The sequence below is a fragment of the Sceloporus occidentalis genome, unplaced genomic scaffold (genome assembly GCF_023333645.1).
Source record: "Sceloporus occidentalis isolate IW3139 unplaced genomic scaffold, rSceOcc1.0.p SCAF_2, whole genome shotgun sequence".
Lineage (NCBI taxonomy): Eukaryota > Metazoa > Chordata > Lepidosauria > Squamata > Phrynosomatidae > Sceloporus > Sceloporus occidentalis.
This window is the reverse complement of record NW_028316982.1, coordinates 250,720,230-250,735,566: the sequence shown is the minus strand read 5'-3', so window position 1 is coordinate 250,735,566 and position 15,337 is coordinate 250,720,230. Positions and strand designations below refer to the sequence as shown.

The following is a 15,337-nucleotide window of genomic DNA, read 5'->3' as shown; positions in this document are numbered from 1 at the left end:
GCTGAAATCTGCGGATGGCAAGTCCAGGGATACCAAGGTCCTACTTTATAGCTAAACTAGCCCCTGATTCTCAAGGCAGCTATGTTCTAAGTGCTTTGTGAAAATATACACAGAAATGACAGAAACACTTTAGGCTTTTTATACAATCAAATATCCCCCCTCTCAATTTAGAATTTAAACTTCATTGTAAGAAATAATCCATATTAAATTCAATGGAAACTTGTTAGTACAGCATTTTTTTAAAAAAGAGTCTGAATTACTTTACACGACGACAACTTGGATAGTTTAACTCACTGGTAGTAATACTGCAGGCTGTTATTGATGTATTTTAGATAATATTGTTTTTTTTCTATTTTGTATTTTGCACTATTGATTTTTGTTATTATCCCGCCTCGATCTGCAGGGAGAGGCGGCAAATACAAATAAAATTTATTATTATTATTATTATTATTATTATTACATTCCCTTGTTTGAGCTGCAAAGTTCTAACAATTCAAGCATATCTATCTTTGGAAATATGTACAGAACCCACTTTATCAAGTGCTTACATGACGATAGGAAGTGTAAAAAAGACAAAAACAGAACTCCTTCCCAAGTCTATATGAAATTTCAGAGATAATCACAATTTTCCTATGCTTCAGAAGAGAAATAATATATTATACCAAATTCTGCACAATGTCCCCAACATCTCTATGAGGAGAGAATAATTTTTCAAAACAGTACACCTTTGCATTGGAGAGACTTGGATTGATTTCCATGGGTTCCCCTTCTGTGTTCACTATAAAAATGCACATTTTTCACCAGCAAGAAGACTGGGTTTTAAATGCATCTGAAAAAACAATAAATCCTCCTTCCATTTCTGTCTGTACATGAAAGACGCAACAGTGTTCAATATGACTGGTAGGACTGATATATACAGTTGGCCCTCTGTATCCATGAATTCTACATCCACGGATACAACCAACCATAGCTTGAAAATATTCAGGAGGGAATTCCAAAAAGCAAACCTTGCTTTTCATTAGTTTATATATAAGGGATGCTATTTTGCTATGCCATTATATATAATGGAACATGAACATCCCCCAGATTTTGGTATCCATGAGGGGGGCATATCTTGGAACCAAACCCCAGCAGATATTGGTTCCCCCCTATACTTGAAAAACATTGTTCCACCAAACCACATCACAAGTAGCTTCTCAAAATCATCTCACCTTCAAAAATGGCTCATCATATGGGAATGGAGGCTGCTGTTAAAGCAACAAAAGCCTTCTTAGGCAAACACAATAAACTGAGCACTTCTTTGGATACAACCAATTGTTTACTCATATCTTCCAAGTTTACTGTTTATTTTGCCTTTTTAAATTAACATTATCAGGAAAAATTAAATGCCAGCATAATTCACATACTGAAAGACTAGGCAACTTACAAAGGATGGGAAAGAAAAATACGATGCTTGAGGCTTTCAAATAGAAACCCCTTTTTAATTATTAGTTGGCAGAAATGTAGTTAAAAATGCAACCCTGATGTATTAAAATTATTTTACTGCTTGTATCCTTAATGTTAATAATTTGTTAATGCTTTAAGACTGCAATCCTATGCTCATTATTTTAGAATTAAGTCTGACTGAGAACCAAGAAGATTACTATAAGTAAACAGACATAAGATAAAACAAATTATTTTTGTGCTTTCCTACTTTATAGGCTAAAGCAGGACCTTCGGAGCTATTTTTTCATGAAATGTCAGTTCAGACTGAAAACGTGGTTTTAATGTATCTTGTCAAAGTGATCAAAATCTGACAGAACAAGGATTTGCTCAACTCAACTTCCTTAGAAAAATGAAAATGAAATGCTAGTACTGCCATTGAAAGAGGCTGACAGCTCCAACAGTTGCACCCCTGACATCCCCTCAGGCACCACAACTGTTTTCAAAAAATATTCTGTAATTTGCAATTCTACTAAACTAGTCAGCATCTTGATGACCTGTCAAAAACCAGAGAGCAAAACACAACCAAGTCTTGTCATGCTTCTTGTCACACTCCTTTTTACACACTGAATGCTATCCATCTAGGGTTAGTGATTCTATCTAAATAGCCTTTCCCTAAGGCAATTAGCACTGCAAAAATTCATACACCAAATATTTTGCAATGGTCTAATTCCAATATTGCAAATATACCAAAAAAAAAAAAAACCACAAGAGAACTTTCTCCTTTCCCTCACCCTGCCACTCTCAAGATGCTCAATAACCAGCTGTAGAGAAATGCTCAGCCCTCTGGAACACATCTTGGGGCACATGGGAGGCTAAAATGAGAGAGGAATCACCTCTTCCCACTTCTATTGATGGGAACAGTTTCACCAGTATAGCTACTGTGTTTAGCAGTCTCTCTCAATGTTTGACCCAATTTGTTGATGATACTGTGTGCCTTCAGGTCACTTCTAACTTATGGTGAATTTATCACAGGGTTTTCTTTGCAAGATTTGTTCAGAGGGGGTTTGCCTTTGCTCTCCTCTAAGGCTGAGAGAGTGTGACTTACCCAAGATCAACTGGTTGGTTTGCACGGACAAGTGAGGATTTCCACCCTGGTCAAACCACCATGCTGGCACTCTGTTGACCTCATAGCATTTGTCAAATACAAACTGCATCCTTTAAAAAATCTATCCAACTCTGGTTTTATATACTTCCTTCATATTAACAAAGCCAAGAAATTTTACAGCATGATTCTGTAGACATGTAGTATAGCAGGGGACAAAGACAGAACTTCTCAACACCTTTGCTACAGTTTTCTCCCAAAAGGAAAGAGGTGCTCAACCTGAAGATGGCAAAATGCTAACAGAAGACAGAGAAAAGGCAGAATTACTCAACACTTTCTTTCCCTCAGTCTTCTCAGAAAAGGCAGAGGGTGCTCAACCTGAGGATAATGAAGCAGAGGACAGAATAGGGGAATTTCAGCACAAAATAAGTAGAGATAGTACAGGAATACCTGTTTAACCTAAATGAATTTAAGTCTCCAGGACCAGATAAGCTACATCCAAGGGTATTAAAAGAACTGGCAAATGTAATATCGGAGCCATTGGCAATGATCTTTGAGAACTCCTGGAGAACAGGAGAAGTCCCAGCAGACTGGAGGAGGGCAAAGGTTGTCCCTATCTTCAAAAAGGGGAAGAAAGAGGATCCCAACAATTATCGTCCAGTTAGTCTGACATCAATACCAGGAAAGATTCTAGAGCAGATCATTAAACAGAGAGTCTGTGAACATCTAGAAGGCAATGCCATAATCACAAAAAGTCAACATGGGTTTCAGAGAAACAAGTCATGCCAGACAAATCTAATCTCTTTCTTTGATAAAATTACCAGCTTGGTAGATGAAGGGAATGCTGTGGATATAGTATATCTTGATTTCAGTAAGGCCTTTGACAAAGTTCCCCATGACATCCTTGCAAACAAGCTTGTAAAATGTGGGCTAGACAAGGCAACTGTTAAGTGGATTTGTAACTGGTTGACCGAACGAACCCAAAGGGTGCTCAACAATGGCTCCTTTTCATCCTGGAGAGAAGTGACCAGTGGGGTCCCACAGGGCTCTGTCCTGGGCCCAGTACTGTTCAACATCTTTATCAATGACTTGGAGGAAAAAATTGGGGGAATACTTATCAAATTTGCAGAAGACACCAAATTAGGAGGAATAGCTAATACTCCAAAGGACAGGATCAAAATTCAAAATGACCTGAATAGACTAGAAAGCTGGGCCACAGCTAACAAAATGAACTTCAACAGGGAGAAATGTAAGATTCTGCACTTAGGGCGAAAAAATGAAATGCACAGATATAGGATGGGAGACACCTGGCTTAAGGAGACAACATGTGAAAGGGATCTAGGAGTCCAAGTAGACCACAAGTTGAACATGAGTCAACAGTGCGATGCGGCAGCTAACAAGGCCAATGCGATTTTAGGCTGCATCAATAGAAGTATAGTGTCTAGATCAAGGGAAGTAATAGTGCCACTATAGTCTGCTCAGGTCAGGCCCCACCTGGAATACCGTGTACAGTTCTGGGCGCCACAGTTCAAGAAGGACGTTGAGAAGCTGGAGCGTGTCCAGAGGAGGGCGACTAAGATGGTGAAGGGTCTGGAAACTAAGCCCTATGAGGAACGCCTTAGGGAGCTGGGTATGTTTAGCCTGGAGAAAAGAAGGTTGAGAGGTGATATGATAGCCCTGTTTAAATATTTGAAGGGATGTCATATTGAGGAGGGAGCAAGCTTGTTTTCTGCTGCTCCAGAGATTAGGACCTGGAGCAATGGATGCAAGCTGCAGGAAAAGAGATTCCACCTCAACATTAGGAGGAACTTCCTGACAGTAAGGGCTGTTCGAGTGTAGTGGAGTCTCCCTCCTTGGAGGTCTTCAAACGGAGGCTGGATGGCCATCTGTCAGGGATGCTTTGATCTGGATTTCCTGCATGGCAGGGGGTTGGACTGGATGGCCCTTGCGGTCTCTTCCAGCTCTATGATTCTATAAAATGGAGCACCGGACACAATAAGGAAAATGCAGCACAGAATAAATAAAGAGGTAGTACAGGAATACATGATTAATCTAAAAGAATTTAAGTTTTATTTCTTCAGGACCACATGAACTACATCCAAGGGTATTAAAAGAACTGGCAGAAGTAATCACAGAGTCACTGACAATAATCTTTTGAGAACTCCTGGAGAGGCCCCAGCAGGCTGGAGGAGAACAAACGTTGTCCCTATCTTCAAAATGGGAGACAAGAAGATCCCAACTATTGTTGTCCAATTAGTCTGACATCAATATCAGGAAAGATTCTAGAGTATCATTAAACATAAAGACTGTGAACACTTAGAAAGGCATGCAATAACAAAAAGTCAATATGGGTTTTTGAGAAACAAGTCATGTCCGACTAATCTGATCTCTCTCTCTCTTTTTTTTAATAAAATTACCAGCTTGGTAGATGAAGGGAATGCTGTACATATAGCATATCTTAATTTCAGTAAGGCCCTAGAACAAGGTTCCCCATGATATTCTCGCAAACAAGCTTGTAAAATGTGGGCTACACAATTCAACTGTTAGGTGGATTTGTAATTGGGTGACCAGCCAAACCCAAAGGATGCTCAGCAAGCAATGGCTCCTCTTCATCCTAGGGAGAAGTGACCAGTGGGGTCCCACAGGGTTCTGTCCTGGGCCCAGTGCTATTCAAAATCTTTATCAGTGACTTGGATGAAAGAATAGAGGGCATGCTTATTAAATCTGCAGATGACACCGAATTAGGAAGAGTCGCTAATACCTTAGAGGAGAGAATCAAAATTTCAAATGACCTGAATAGATTAGAAAGCTGGGCCAAAACTAACAAAATGAATTTTAACAGGAAGAAATGTAAGGTACTGCACTTAGGCAGAAAAAATGATATGCACAGATACAGGATAGGGGACACCTGGCTTGACAAAACTACATGTGAAAGGGATCTAGAAGTCCTCATAGACCACAAGTTGAATGTGAGTCAACAGTGTGATGTGGCATCTAAAAAAGCCAACATGATTCTAGGCTGCATCAATACAAGTATATATAGATCAAAGGAAGTAATAGTACCACTCTATTCTGCTTTGCTCAGGCCTCACCTGGAATAGTGTGTCCAGTTCTGGGCACCACAATTCAAAAAGGATGTTGAGAAGCTGGAGCATGTCCAGAGGAGGGCCACCAAAATGGTGCAGGGTTTGGAAACCATGCCCTATGAGGAGTAACTTAGAGAGCTGGGGATGTTTAGCCTGGAGAAGAGAAAATTAAGAGGTGATATGATAGCCCTGTTTAAGTATTTGAAAGGGTGTCATATTGAAGATGGAGCAAGCTTATTTTCTGCTGCTCCAGAGAGTAGGACATGGAACAATGGATTCAGAAAAAGAGATTCCACCTCAACATTAGAAGGAACTTCCTGATAGTAAGAGCTGTTCAACAGTGGAACACATTCCCTTGGAGTGTGGTGATGTCTCCCTCTTTGGAGGTTTTCAGACAGAGGCTGGATAGCCATCTGTCTGCTTTGATTGTGTGTTCCTGCATGGCAGGGGGTTGGACTGGATAGCCCTTGTGGTTTCTTCCAATTCTATAGTTCTAACTTATGCCCAAGCCATGGTAGCCAAGTGTTTAATTTCCCTTCATCAAAGGTGGGGAAGTGTGGCCCATGGACAGCAAGCAGGACATCAAAGCCCTTTCTTACTTCCTCCCAGACATACTCCCCCCCTAACTGTAAGGTATACCCCCAGAAGACAGCTGGTTACATATTACTTTTTAAGGCCTAAAACAGGCCAAAGTGAACAAAATTACATATTAAAAGCAGTTCTGTGAATGGAATTTGTGATTCAGGGTGCAACATGAGAGATGTCAGGGCCTTCCAAGGCCTAGAGATAGCATAAAAGGCCCCTGGATCTTCAAAATTTGTTCAAGGACATCATGCCGCAACTTGAACCAGCTCTCTTGCATCAACCATGCTGGAACTCACAATACAAATTACCACTAGCAGCTATCCAGAGAGTTCATTAAAAGAATATTTATATCTGCTCTTTAAAAAAGGTGAGATTTATTTCTTGAGCAAAGGTAAGGTTTTGCCCCCACTGAGTAAAAGAACGTGTATCACATTTCGAAAAATATAATTCTGGGTAACAGGAAAGAAATGTTACATTGAGTCTCCCTTACCCAAAATGTTTGAGATCAGAAGTGTTTGGGATTTTGTTTTTTTGTTTTGTTTTGGGTTTTTTTTTGGTATTTTTGAATAATTGCATATAAATAATAAGTTATCTTAGAAATGAGACCCAAGTCTAAATATAAAATTCATTTATGTTTTGTACACACAAAAGTTTGTGAACACTGAACCATCAAAAAACAAAGGTTTCATTATCTTAGCCAACCATTATGTAGAGATCTTGTTGCACCTATGAGACTAACTAAAGAAAGAAGTTAGCAGCATTAGCTTTCGTAGACTTACTTCCCCAAATGCATTTTTAGTCTTTTTTTCTTTAGCTAGTCTCAAAGGTGCTACAAGATCTCTCTACATACTGATTCTACAGACAAACACAGCTATATCTTTGAATTAAGCGATCATGTAGCTGTAAAGGGGGTCCCAAGGGTAAAATGTTTAAGAACTACAGTACTGGATTACAGCAAAGCCTTTGACTATAAGGATCATGAGAAATTATGACTTGTCCTAAAAGAAATGTGGGTGATACGACATCTGATTCTCCTGATGCACAGCCTATATTCTGGACATACCATGAGAAGATACGACTCACTGGAAAAGATAATAATTATTGGTAAAATGGAAGGCAGAAAGAAAAGGAGGAGATCGCATCAAAGGTGGATTAACTCAATCAAAGAAGCCACAGCCCTGAGTTTACAAGACTTGAATAGTGAAGTTAACGATCTGGGCTCTTTGTGTTCATAGGGTCACCAGAAGTCGACTTGACAGTAAACAATGATAATTTGTTATGTGTGACAAGAAATATCCAACACACAAAATCACTTATGCGTAGGAAATCCAGCTTTCATACAAACCATCACAGTGGGCAAAAATGCATATGAAAACGCCATTTCAACTCTCAGAATCTCCCTGAGCTATGGAAAACTTGTCCTGGTTATAAAGAAAAAGGCATGGAGCTAAGAGTTCACAAAAGGAAACATTGGGCCTGTACAGACAGGCCAAAATAAAGCTGCTTTGGGTCACTTTGGGGGTATGCTGTTCAAATGACACATGCATCTTAAGAGGCCAGAGGCTGCACCAAGCGGCTTCTGGGCTCTTAGTATGCATGCATAATTTAAACAGCATACCTAAAGTGACACAAAACAGCTTTATTTTGGCCTGTCTGTTCAGGCCCATTAAGACCCTTTGAAAAGTAAGAACATAGTGAGTTTAGGTACAATACCATTCTGAATTCAGTAACATCCAAAATCTACAAAACTGTGCCAACCAACAGTGCCAACCTTTATTAGGTCAACCAAAATGGACAAAACGCATGTCACAAGCTTTCAAAGCTCCACTGACCTGTTTATCAGGCAGAGATATTAAAAATCATACCGGGGGGGGGGGGTATTTTGTGCATTTTGGTTGGCCCAATAAAGATAACACTGTTTTGTATATTTGGGATCTTATTGCTACATGGCCAACGCCGCTACCTTCGGATATGCATTCTGAATTCAGTTTTACTATCAGTTTAATTCCCATGATGCCCTCCACAACATCCCACAGACTCCTGGGAACTGTACTTTATCTATATTTATACTTATACCCTACTCTTCTGCCACAAAGGCTCCCCCGGCAGCTACAAATTGTTAATTAGACAATCAGACAATTTAGGAAAGGCTACTGAAAGTCCTCCCACATGGAAGGGAGTCATTCTCCCATACTTTTCCTAGCACTGCATTTCTCCCCAGACTTCTGAGGAATGTTGTTGTTGTTGTGTGCCTTCAAGTCATTTCCGACTTATGGAGACCCTAAGAAGAGCCTATCACAAGGGTTTTCTTGACAAGATTCATTCAGAAGGGGTGTTGCCTTCTTCCCCTGAGGCTGAGAGAGTGTGACTTGCCCAAGATCACCGAGTGGGTTTCCATGGACAAGCAGGGATTGGAATCCTGGTCTCCAGAGTCATAGTCCAGTACTCACTCCACTACACTATCCTGGCCTGGATGTACTAAAACAAGTAACAGCGCTTGGGAAACCATACTTGCCCATAGAGAATTACTGGAGAATACTTGCCCATAGAGAATCATTGGGGAATATTTGCTCATAGAGAATCATTGGGGAATATTTGCCCATAGAGAATCATTGGGGGATATTTGCCCATAGAGAATCATTGGGGAATATTTGCCCATAGAGAATCATTGGGGAATATTTGCCCATAGAGAATCATTGGGGAATATTTGCCCATAGAGAATCATTGGGGAATATTTGCCCATAGAGAATCATTGGGGAATATTTGCCCATAGAGAATCATAGGGGAATATTTGCCCATAGAGAATCATTGGGGAATATTTGCTCATAGAGAATCATTGGGGAATATTTGCCCATAGAGAATCATTGGGGGATATTTGCCCATAGAGAATCATTGGGGAATATTTGCCCATAGAGAATCATTGGGGAATATTTGCCCATAGAGAATCATTGGGGAATATTTGCCCATAGAGAATCATAGGGGAATATTTGCCCATAGAGAATCATTGGGGGATACTCGTCCATAGGGAAACATAGGGGATTATTTGCCCATAGAGAATCATAGGGGAATATTTGCCCATAGAGAATCATTGGGGAATATTTGCCCATAGAGAATCATAGGGGAATATTTGCCCATAGAGAATCATTGGGGAATATTTGCCCATAGAGAATCATTGGGGAATATTTGCCCATAGAGAATCATTGGGGAATATTTGCCCATAGAGAATCATTGGGGAATATTTGCCCATAGAGAATCATAGGGGAATATTTGCCCATAGAGAATCATTGGGGGATACTCGTCCATAGGGAAACATAGGGGATTATTTGCCCATAGAGAATCATAGGGGAATATTTGCCCATAGAGAATCATTGGGGAATATTTGCCCATAGAGAATCATTGGGGAATATTTGCCCATAGAGAATCATTGGGGAATATTTGCCCATAGAGAATCATAGGGGAATATTTGCCCATAGAGAATCATTGGGGGATACTCGTCCATAGGGAAACATAGGGGATTATTTGCCCATAGAGAATCATTGGGGGATACTCGTCCATAGGGAAACATAGGGGATTATTTGCCCATAGAGAATCATAGGGGAATATTTGCCCATAGAGAATCATTGGGGAATATTTGCCCATAGAGAATCATAGGGGAATATTTGCCCATAGAGAATCATTGGGGAATATTTGCCCATAGAGAATCATTGGGGAATATTTGCCCATAGAGAATCATTGGGGAATATTTGCCCATAGAGAATCATAGGGGAATATTTGCCCATAGAGAATCATTGGGGAATATTTGCCCATAGAGAATCATTGGGGAATATTTGCCCATAGAGAATCATTGGGGAATATTTGCCCATAGAGAATCATTGGGGAATATTTGCCCATAGAGAATCATAGGGGAATATTTGCCCATAGAGAATCATTGGGGAATATTTGCTCATAGAGAATCATTGGGGAATATTTGCCCATAGAGAATCATTGGGGGATATTTGCCCATAGAGAATCATTGGGGAATATTTGCCCATAGAGAATCATTGGGGAATATTTGCCCATAGAGAATCATTGGGGAATATTTGCCCATAGAGAATCATTGGGGAATATTTGCCCATAGAGAATCATAGGGGAATATTTGCCCATAGAGAATCATTGGGGGATACTCGTCCATAGGGAAACATAGGGGATTATTTGCCCATAGAGAATCATAGGGGAATATTTGCCCATAGAGAATCATTGGGGAATATTTGCCCATAGAGAATCATAGGGGAATATTTGCCCATAGAGAATCATTGGGGAATATTTGCCCATAGAGAATCATTGGGGAATATTTGCCCATAGAGAATCATTGGGGAATATTTGCCCATAGAGAATCATTGGGGAATATTTGCCCATAGAGAATCATAGGGGAATATTTGCCCATAGAGAATCATTGGGGGATACTCGTCCATAGGGAAACATAGGGGATTATTTGCCCATAGAGAATCATAGGGGAATATTTGCCCATAGAGAATCATTGGGGAATATTTGCCCATAGAGAATCATTGGGGAATATTTGCCCATAGAGAATCATTGGGGAATATTTGCCCATAGAGAATCATAGGGGAATATTTGCCCATAGAGAATCATTGGGGGATACTCGTCCATAGGGAAACATAGGGGATTATTTGCCCATAGAGAATCATTGGGGGATACTCGTCCATAGGGAAACATAGGGGATTATTTGCCCATAGAGAATCATAGGGGAATATTTGCCCATAGAGAATCATTGGGGAATATTTGCCCATAGAGAATCATAGGGGAATATTTGCCCATAGAGAATCATTGGGGAATATTTGCCCATAGAGAATCATTGGGGAATATTTGCCCATAGAGAATCATTGGGGAATATTTGCCCATAGAGAATCATTGGGGAATATTTGCCCATAGAGAATCATTGGGGAATATTTGCCCATAGAGAATCATTGGGGATTATTTGCCCATAGAGAATCATAGGGGATTATTTGCCCATAGAGAATCATAGGGGAATATTTGCCCATAGAGAATCATTGGGGAATATTTGCCCATAGAGAATCATTGGGGGATACTCGTCCATAGAGAATCATAGGGGATTATTTGCCCATAGAGAATTACTGAGGAGTACTTGCCCATAGGGAATCACTGGGCAAATAATCCCCAATGATTCTCTATGGGTCAGTATCCCGCTATGCTTCCCTATGGGCAAGTATGGTTTCCCAATGGGCAAATACAGCCCTCTCCTTTGTTTTAGTGCGTCCCATGCTGGCCTTCTGTTGCCCCAGCTGCTACAGAGGGCATCCATTTTAAAAAGCCTGGATGCAGCTCTGATGGAGGCCAGATCCTCTGAGAGGAAGAGGGTCCCCCGCAAGAGTACAGAGTGGGGCCTACGAGGGAGGAAGGAAGGAAGGGAGGAAGGCCCCTGACGTCACCTGCTCCAGCAGCGCCTCGCGCTGGCGGCGCCGCTCTTCCTTCCGCGCCGCCAAGCTCCGCTCGCTTTCAAATCCGGACGCCATGTTTGTTAAGGGCAAAACAAAGAGTTGGGTTACGGCCGTAAAGGAGGCGGAAGGCGGAAGAAGTCTACCTCGGGCTGATGGCGCGCATGCGCGAAACTGAGGCCGAGCGACGTTGGGAAAAAAGAAGGGAGGAGGCAGAAAAACCTAGCGTCCTCTCGACGCGCATGCGCACTTTAGTAGTCTTTGCAGTGGTTTGGGACACAGACAGAATTAATGGCACTCGTTGAAGGTGTGCCTTCAAGTCGTCTCACATTCATGTCGACCCCTAAAACCATATCCTGGGGTTTTCTTGGCAATATTTGCTCAGAGGGGCTTTTGCCACGGCCTTCCCCTGAGGCTGAGAGAGTGTGACTTGCCCAAGGTCACCCAATAGGTTTCCATGGCAACAGCTCAGGATGGTCTCCAGAGTCATAGTCCAAAACTCAAACCACTACACCACTCACTCTCTCTCTCTGTCTCTAAGGCACATCCACAGTGTGGAAATAACACAGTTTGATACCACTTTGAGTGCTGTGGTTCCATCCTATGGAATCCTGGGATCTGTAGTTTTTTACAAGGCCTTTGGCCTTCTCTGGCCAAGAGGGCTGGTTCCTCACCAAAATACAAATCTCTAGAATTTAAAATGGTATCAAACTGCATTATTTCTACAGTGTAGATGCACCTTTAAGCTGAATGTAGTTCCCTATTCAAGGAACAGGGCTTGGCAAAAACGACTCTTCAGCTCCTCCACTTCTTAGGATGGGGTTTTCTGGTAGATGCAGTTCAAGAAAATAAGGCTCCCAAGCTCTTACTGAGATCTTGTAGCACCTTTTGAGGCTAACTGAAAGAAAGAAATTTTGGAAATTTCTGTGGAAATCAAAGAAATGTGATTTGAATCTTTGATTATGGATTGCCACATTATAGGGGTTTCACTGCAAAAGACATTCAAATGGGGTTTAGTATGCCTCTTCCTGAGTAGTCCTAACAAGTGTTAGATATAATAATAATATAATAATAATATGTTTTATTTATAGATTCCACTACCACTGTCTTCCACCAGTGTAACCCCAACCGCCCGCCTTCAGCCTCACATCATAATAAAAATGTTAAAATAATTTTTAAAAATCTAGTTAAAATAGTGTAAAATTAATACAAAAGTTTAAAAAAACATAACTAAAACAGACACACCCCATATCATAAAAAAAACCCACCCTGTCCTGGTTATATGTTTAAAAGCCTGCTTAAATAAAAATGTTTTTGCTTTCCGGAGAAATGCAAGGAGGCAAAATGCTGCCAGGATCATCTTTTCAGCTCACCATCATGATCATATCTATCTAGGGTTGCCATCCCTGGGGACCTCCAAACCGGGAAAAATGTAGGACAAGGTTTAAAAATGTAGGGCCTTTTTTTTTTTAAATTTCCTGGCCAGGAAATTAAAAAAAAAAAAAAGGTCCTACATTTTTAAACCTTGTCCAGGGCCTGGCATGGGAGGACTCCGCAATCGCGGAGCCCATCCAGGGCCTCGCTGGGGGGGGGAATCCCGGTGGAATCCCCCGCCTCCCCTCATGCCTGCACCACCTTCCCCCACCTCCTCTCCCCCTCCCCGTGCGGAGGAGGTGCTGCCTCTGTCCACCTTCGCCTCCTCTGCGCAGCCTGGGGGAGAGGGGGCGGAGGAGGAGGGTGGCGCGGGCGCGCGGGGAGGCGCCGCCTCCAGCTTTGCCTCCTGCGCCCCAGGCAGGCCTCGCTGCCCTCCTCTTCCTCCCCGCCTCCCCAAGGAAGAGGAGGAGGGCAGCGAGGCCTGCCTGGGGCGCAGAAACCCAGGCTGCAACCGGGGGGCTCCCGGTTTTGGGGCTGCACCCGTGCCGGGAGGGGCTCAGGGCCCCCAAAATCGGGAAATTCCCGGTTGCAGCCGGGTTATGGCAAGCCTATATCTATCACCCCTTTGCTGACATCTCTTCATTGGCTCCCTATTCCTTTCAGGTTTCGTTATAAGTTTCTCTTTCTAACTTTCAAAGCCCTACAAGGTTTGACAACACCCCCCCCCCCCTTATTTGTCAGCTCTTGTTTCATTTTATCATTATGTCTATGATTTGTGCTCAGCCTCCAGGGGCTCAGGGCACTTGACCCAGCCAAGGGTCTCTTCTTCCCCGGCTTGGATTCATCCTTTATCCCATGCCACTCCTCATTCCTGGAATCTCCTCCCCAAACATTTGCGGACAATTACTTCCTTAGTCAATTTTAAGTCCGAATTAAAGGCATTTTTGTTTATGGAAACGTTTCAGATTACAGTCTGATATCTCGAACAATTCAGATTAACTCTGTATTGCTTTTCCACGGTTTATAGTTTTAGAGCTACTGTAATGGATAAAGAGGTTATTTTAAAATTTTGTGCTTTGTGATTTTAGATTGTATGCCGTAGGCAGATTTTATCTTGCTTTTGATGATTCTGTAAATCGCTGTGCAAAATTTACAGTGCTATATAAATAAACTTGAATAGTAATAATAATAATAATAAGGGAGGGGGCCAACCTAGCCTCCATCCCAGGCTTTTTCCCTGGAGAAGAAACCTGGGAGGGAGGAGGAGGAGAAGCGTGCACGCGTACCCTTCCCGGCTGCTCCGTCTCAGGTTTCTTCTCCAAGGAAAAAGCCCAGGGCAGTGGAGAAGAAGAAATACACACACACAGTTGTAGACTGATCCATTCTGGGCCTTTTCCCCTGGAGAGGAAGCCCGGAACAGAGCCGCCTGCAATGGCCTGTGAGCGCTCCCCCTCCTCTCCCTCTATATCAGGCATCCTGGAGCAGGCAGGAATGGAAAGGAGGGTCCGACTGGGTGTCACCCCTCTTCTTGGTATTGCCTGGTGTGGTCTGAACCCCTGCACACCCTAGTGATGCCACTGCCCACCATAACTACTTCTGTTGCCCAGTTACTGTTTGGCCCATTTAGTCTGGCTCCTCAGCAAAAGCCTGTCTGACATGGGAGTCCCTACCAGCAACACTACTGTCACCACCATACTTCTTGCCTCACAGGAGCACACAATCCCACCACTGCGGAAAGGGTATTGATAGCTAACCCTGATCTACTTCACACAGTTGTCATACAGCTCCATTAGCAAAAGAAAAAGTAACTTCCCTTGAGCTCCAGTTAGCTTTACACGGGTCAGGTAGAAACTGGCTCTCAAGAGAGATTACTTTTCTGTTGCTAACAGATCCTTCTCCTTTGGATCCATTATGCTTTGTCCCGGATCCCTACATGGCCAAGAAGGAGAGTGACCTTTGCCTGTATTGATATCCCCCAGAAGAACTGGACTACAACAGGAACATCATCTGATACAAAATGTAGTCCTGTGACTCTCCTGAGAGGGACATAAATATGGCTGAACTTATGTTTTTTCTTGCTCTCTGCTTCTATACATGGCTTTGCAAAAGAATCAGTGATTACAGTAGACTCATAGAATGAGCTACAGAGTAAAAGTGCATGGGCTATGATGGCCCCTACCTTTTTTACTGTGTGTGACCAAAGTACACACTCACCCCCTCACCCCTCCTTTCTCTAGAGAGCTCTGAATACAATGTTCTGGCTCTGCTGTGGCCTTGAAGGGAACAGGATCATCCTAGCTAGTATCTCTTTG

The 15,337-nt window shown here is 42.3% G+C and overlaps 1 protein-coding gene across 2 annotated transcripts in view; it reads right to left on the bottom strand.

Moving 5' to 3' along the window:
• Window positions 1–11,771, bottom strand: part of LOC149319982 (pre-mRNA splicing factor CWF19L2-like) — an 82,167-nt gene extending 70,396 nt beyond the window's left edge. For both annotated transcript variants that reach the window (XM_089512715.1, XM_089512716.1), the window contains exon 1: window positions 11,646–11,771. In XM_089512715.1, coding sequence (XP_089368841.1) covers window positions 11,646–11,729 — 84 coding nt within the window. In that variant the 5' untranslated portion in view covers window positions 11,730–11,771. The remainder of the gene's footprint in view (window positions 1–11,645) is intronic.
• Window positions 11,772–15,337: the final 3,566 nt, after the last annotated feature.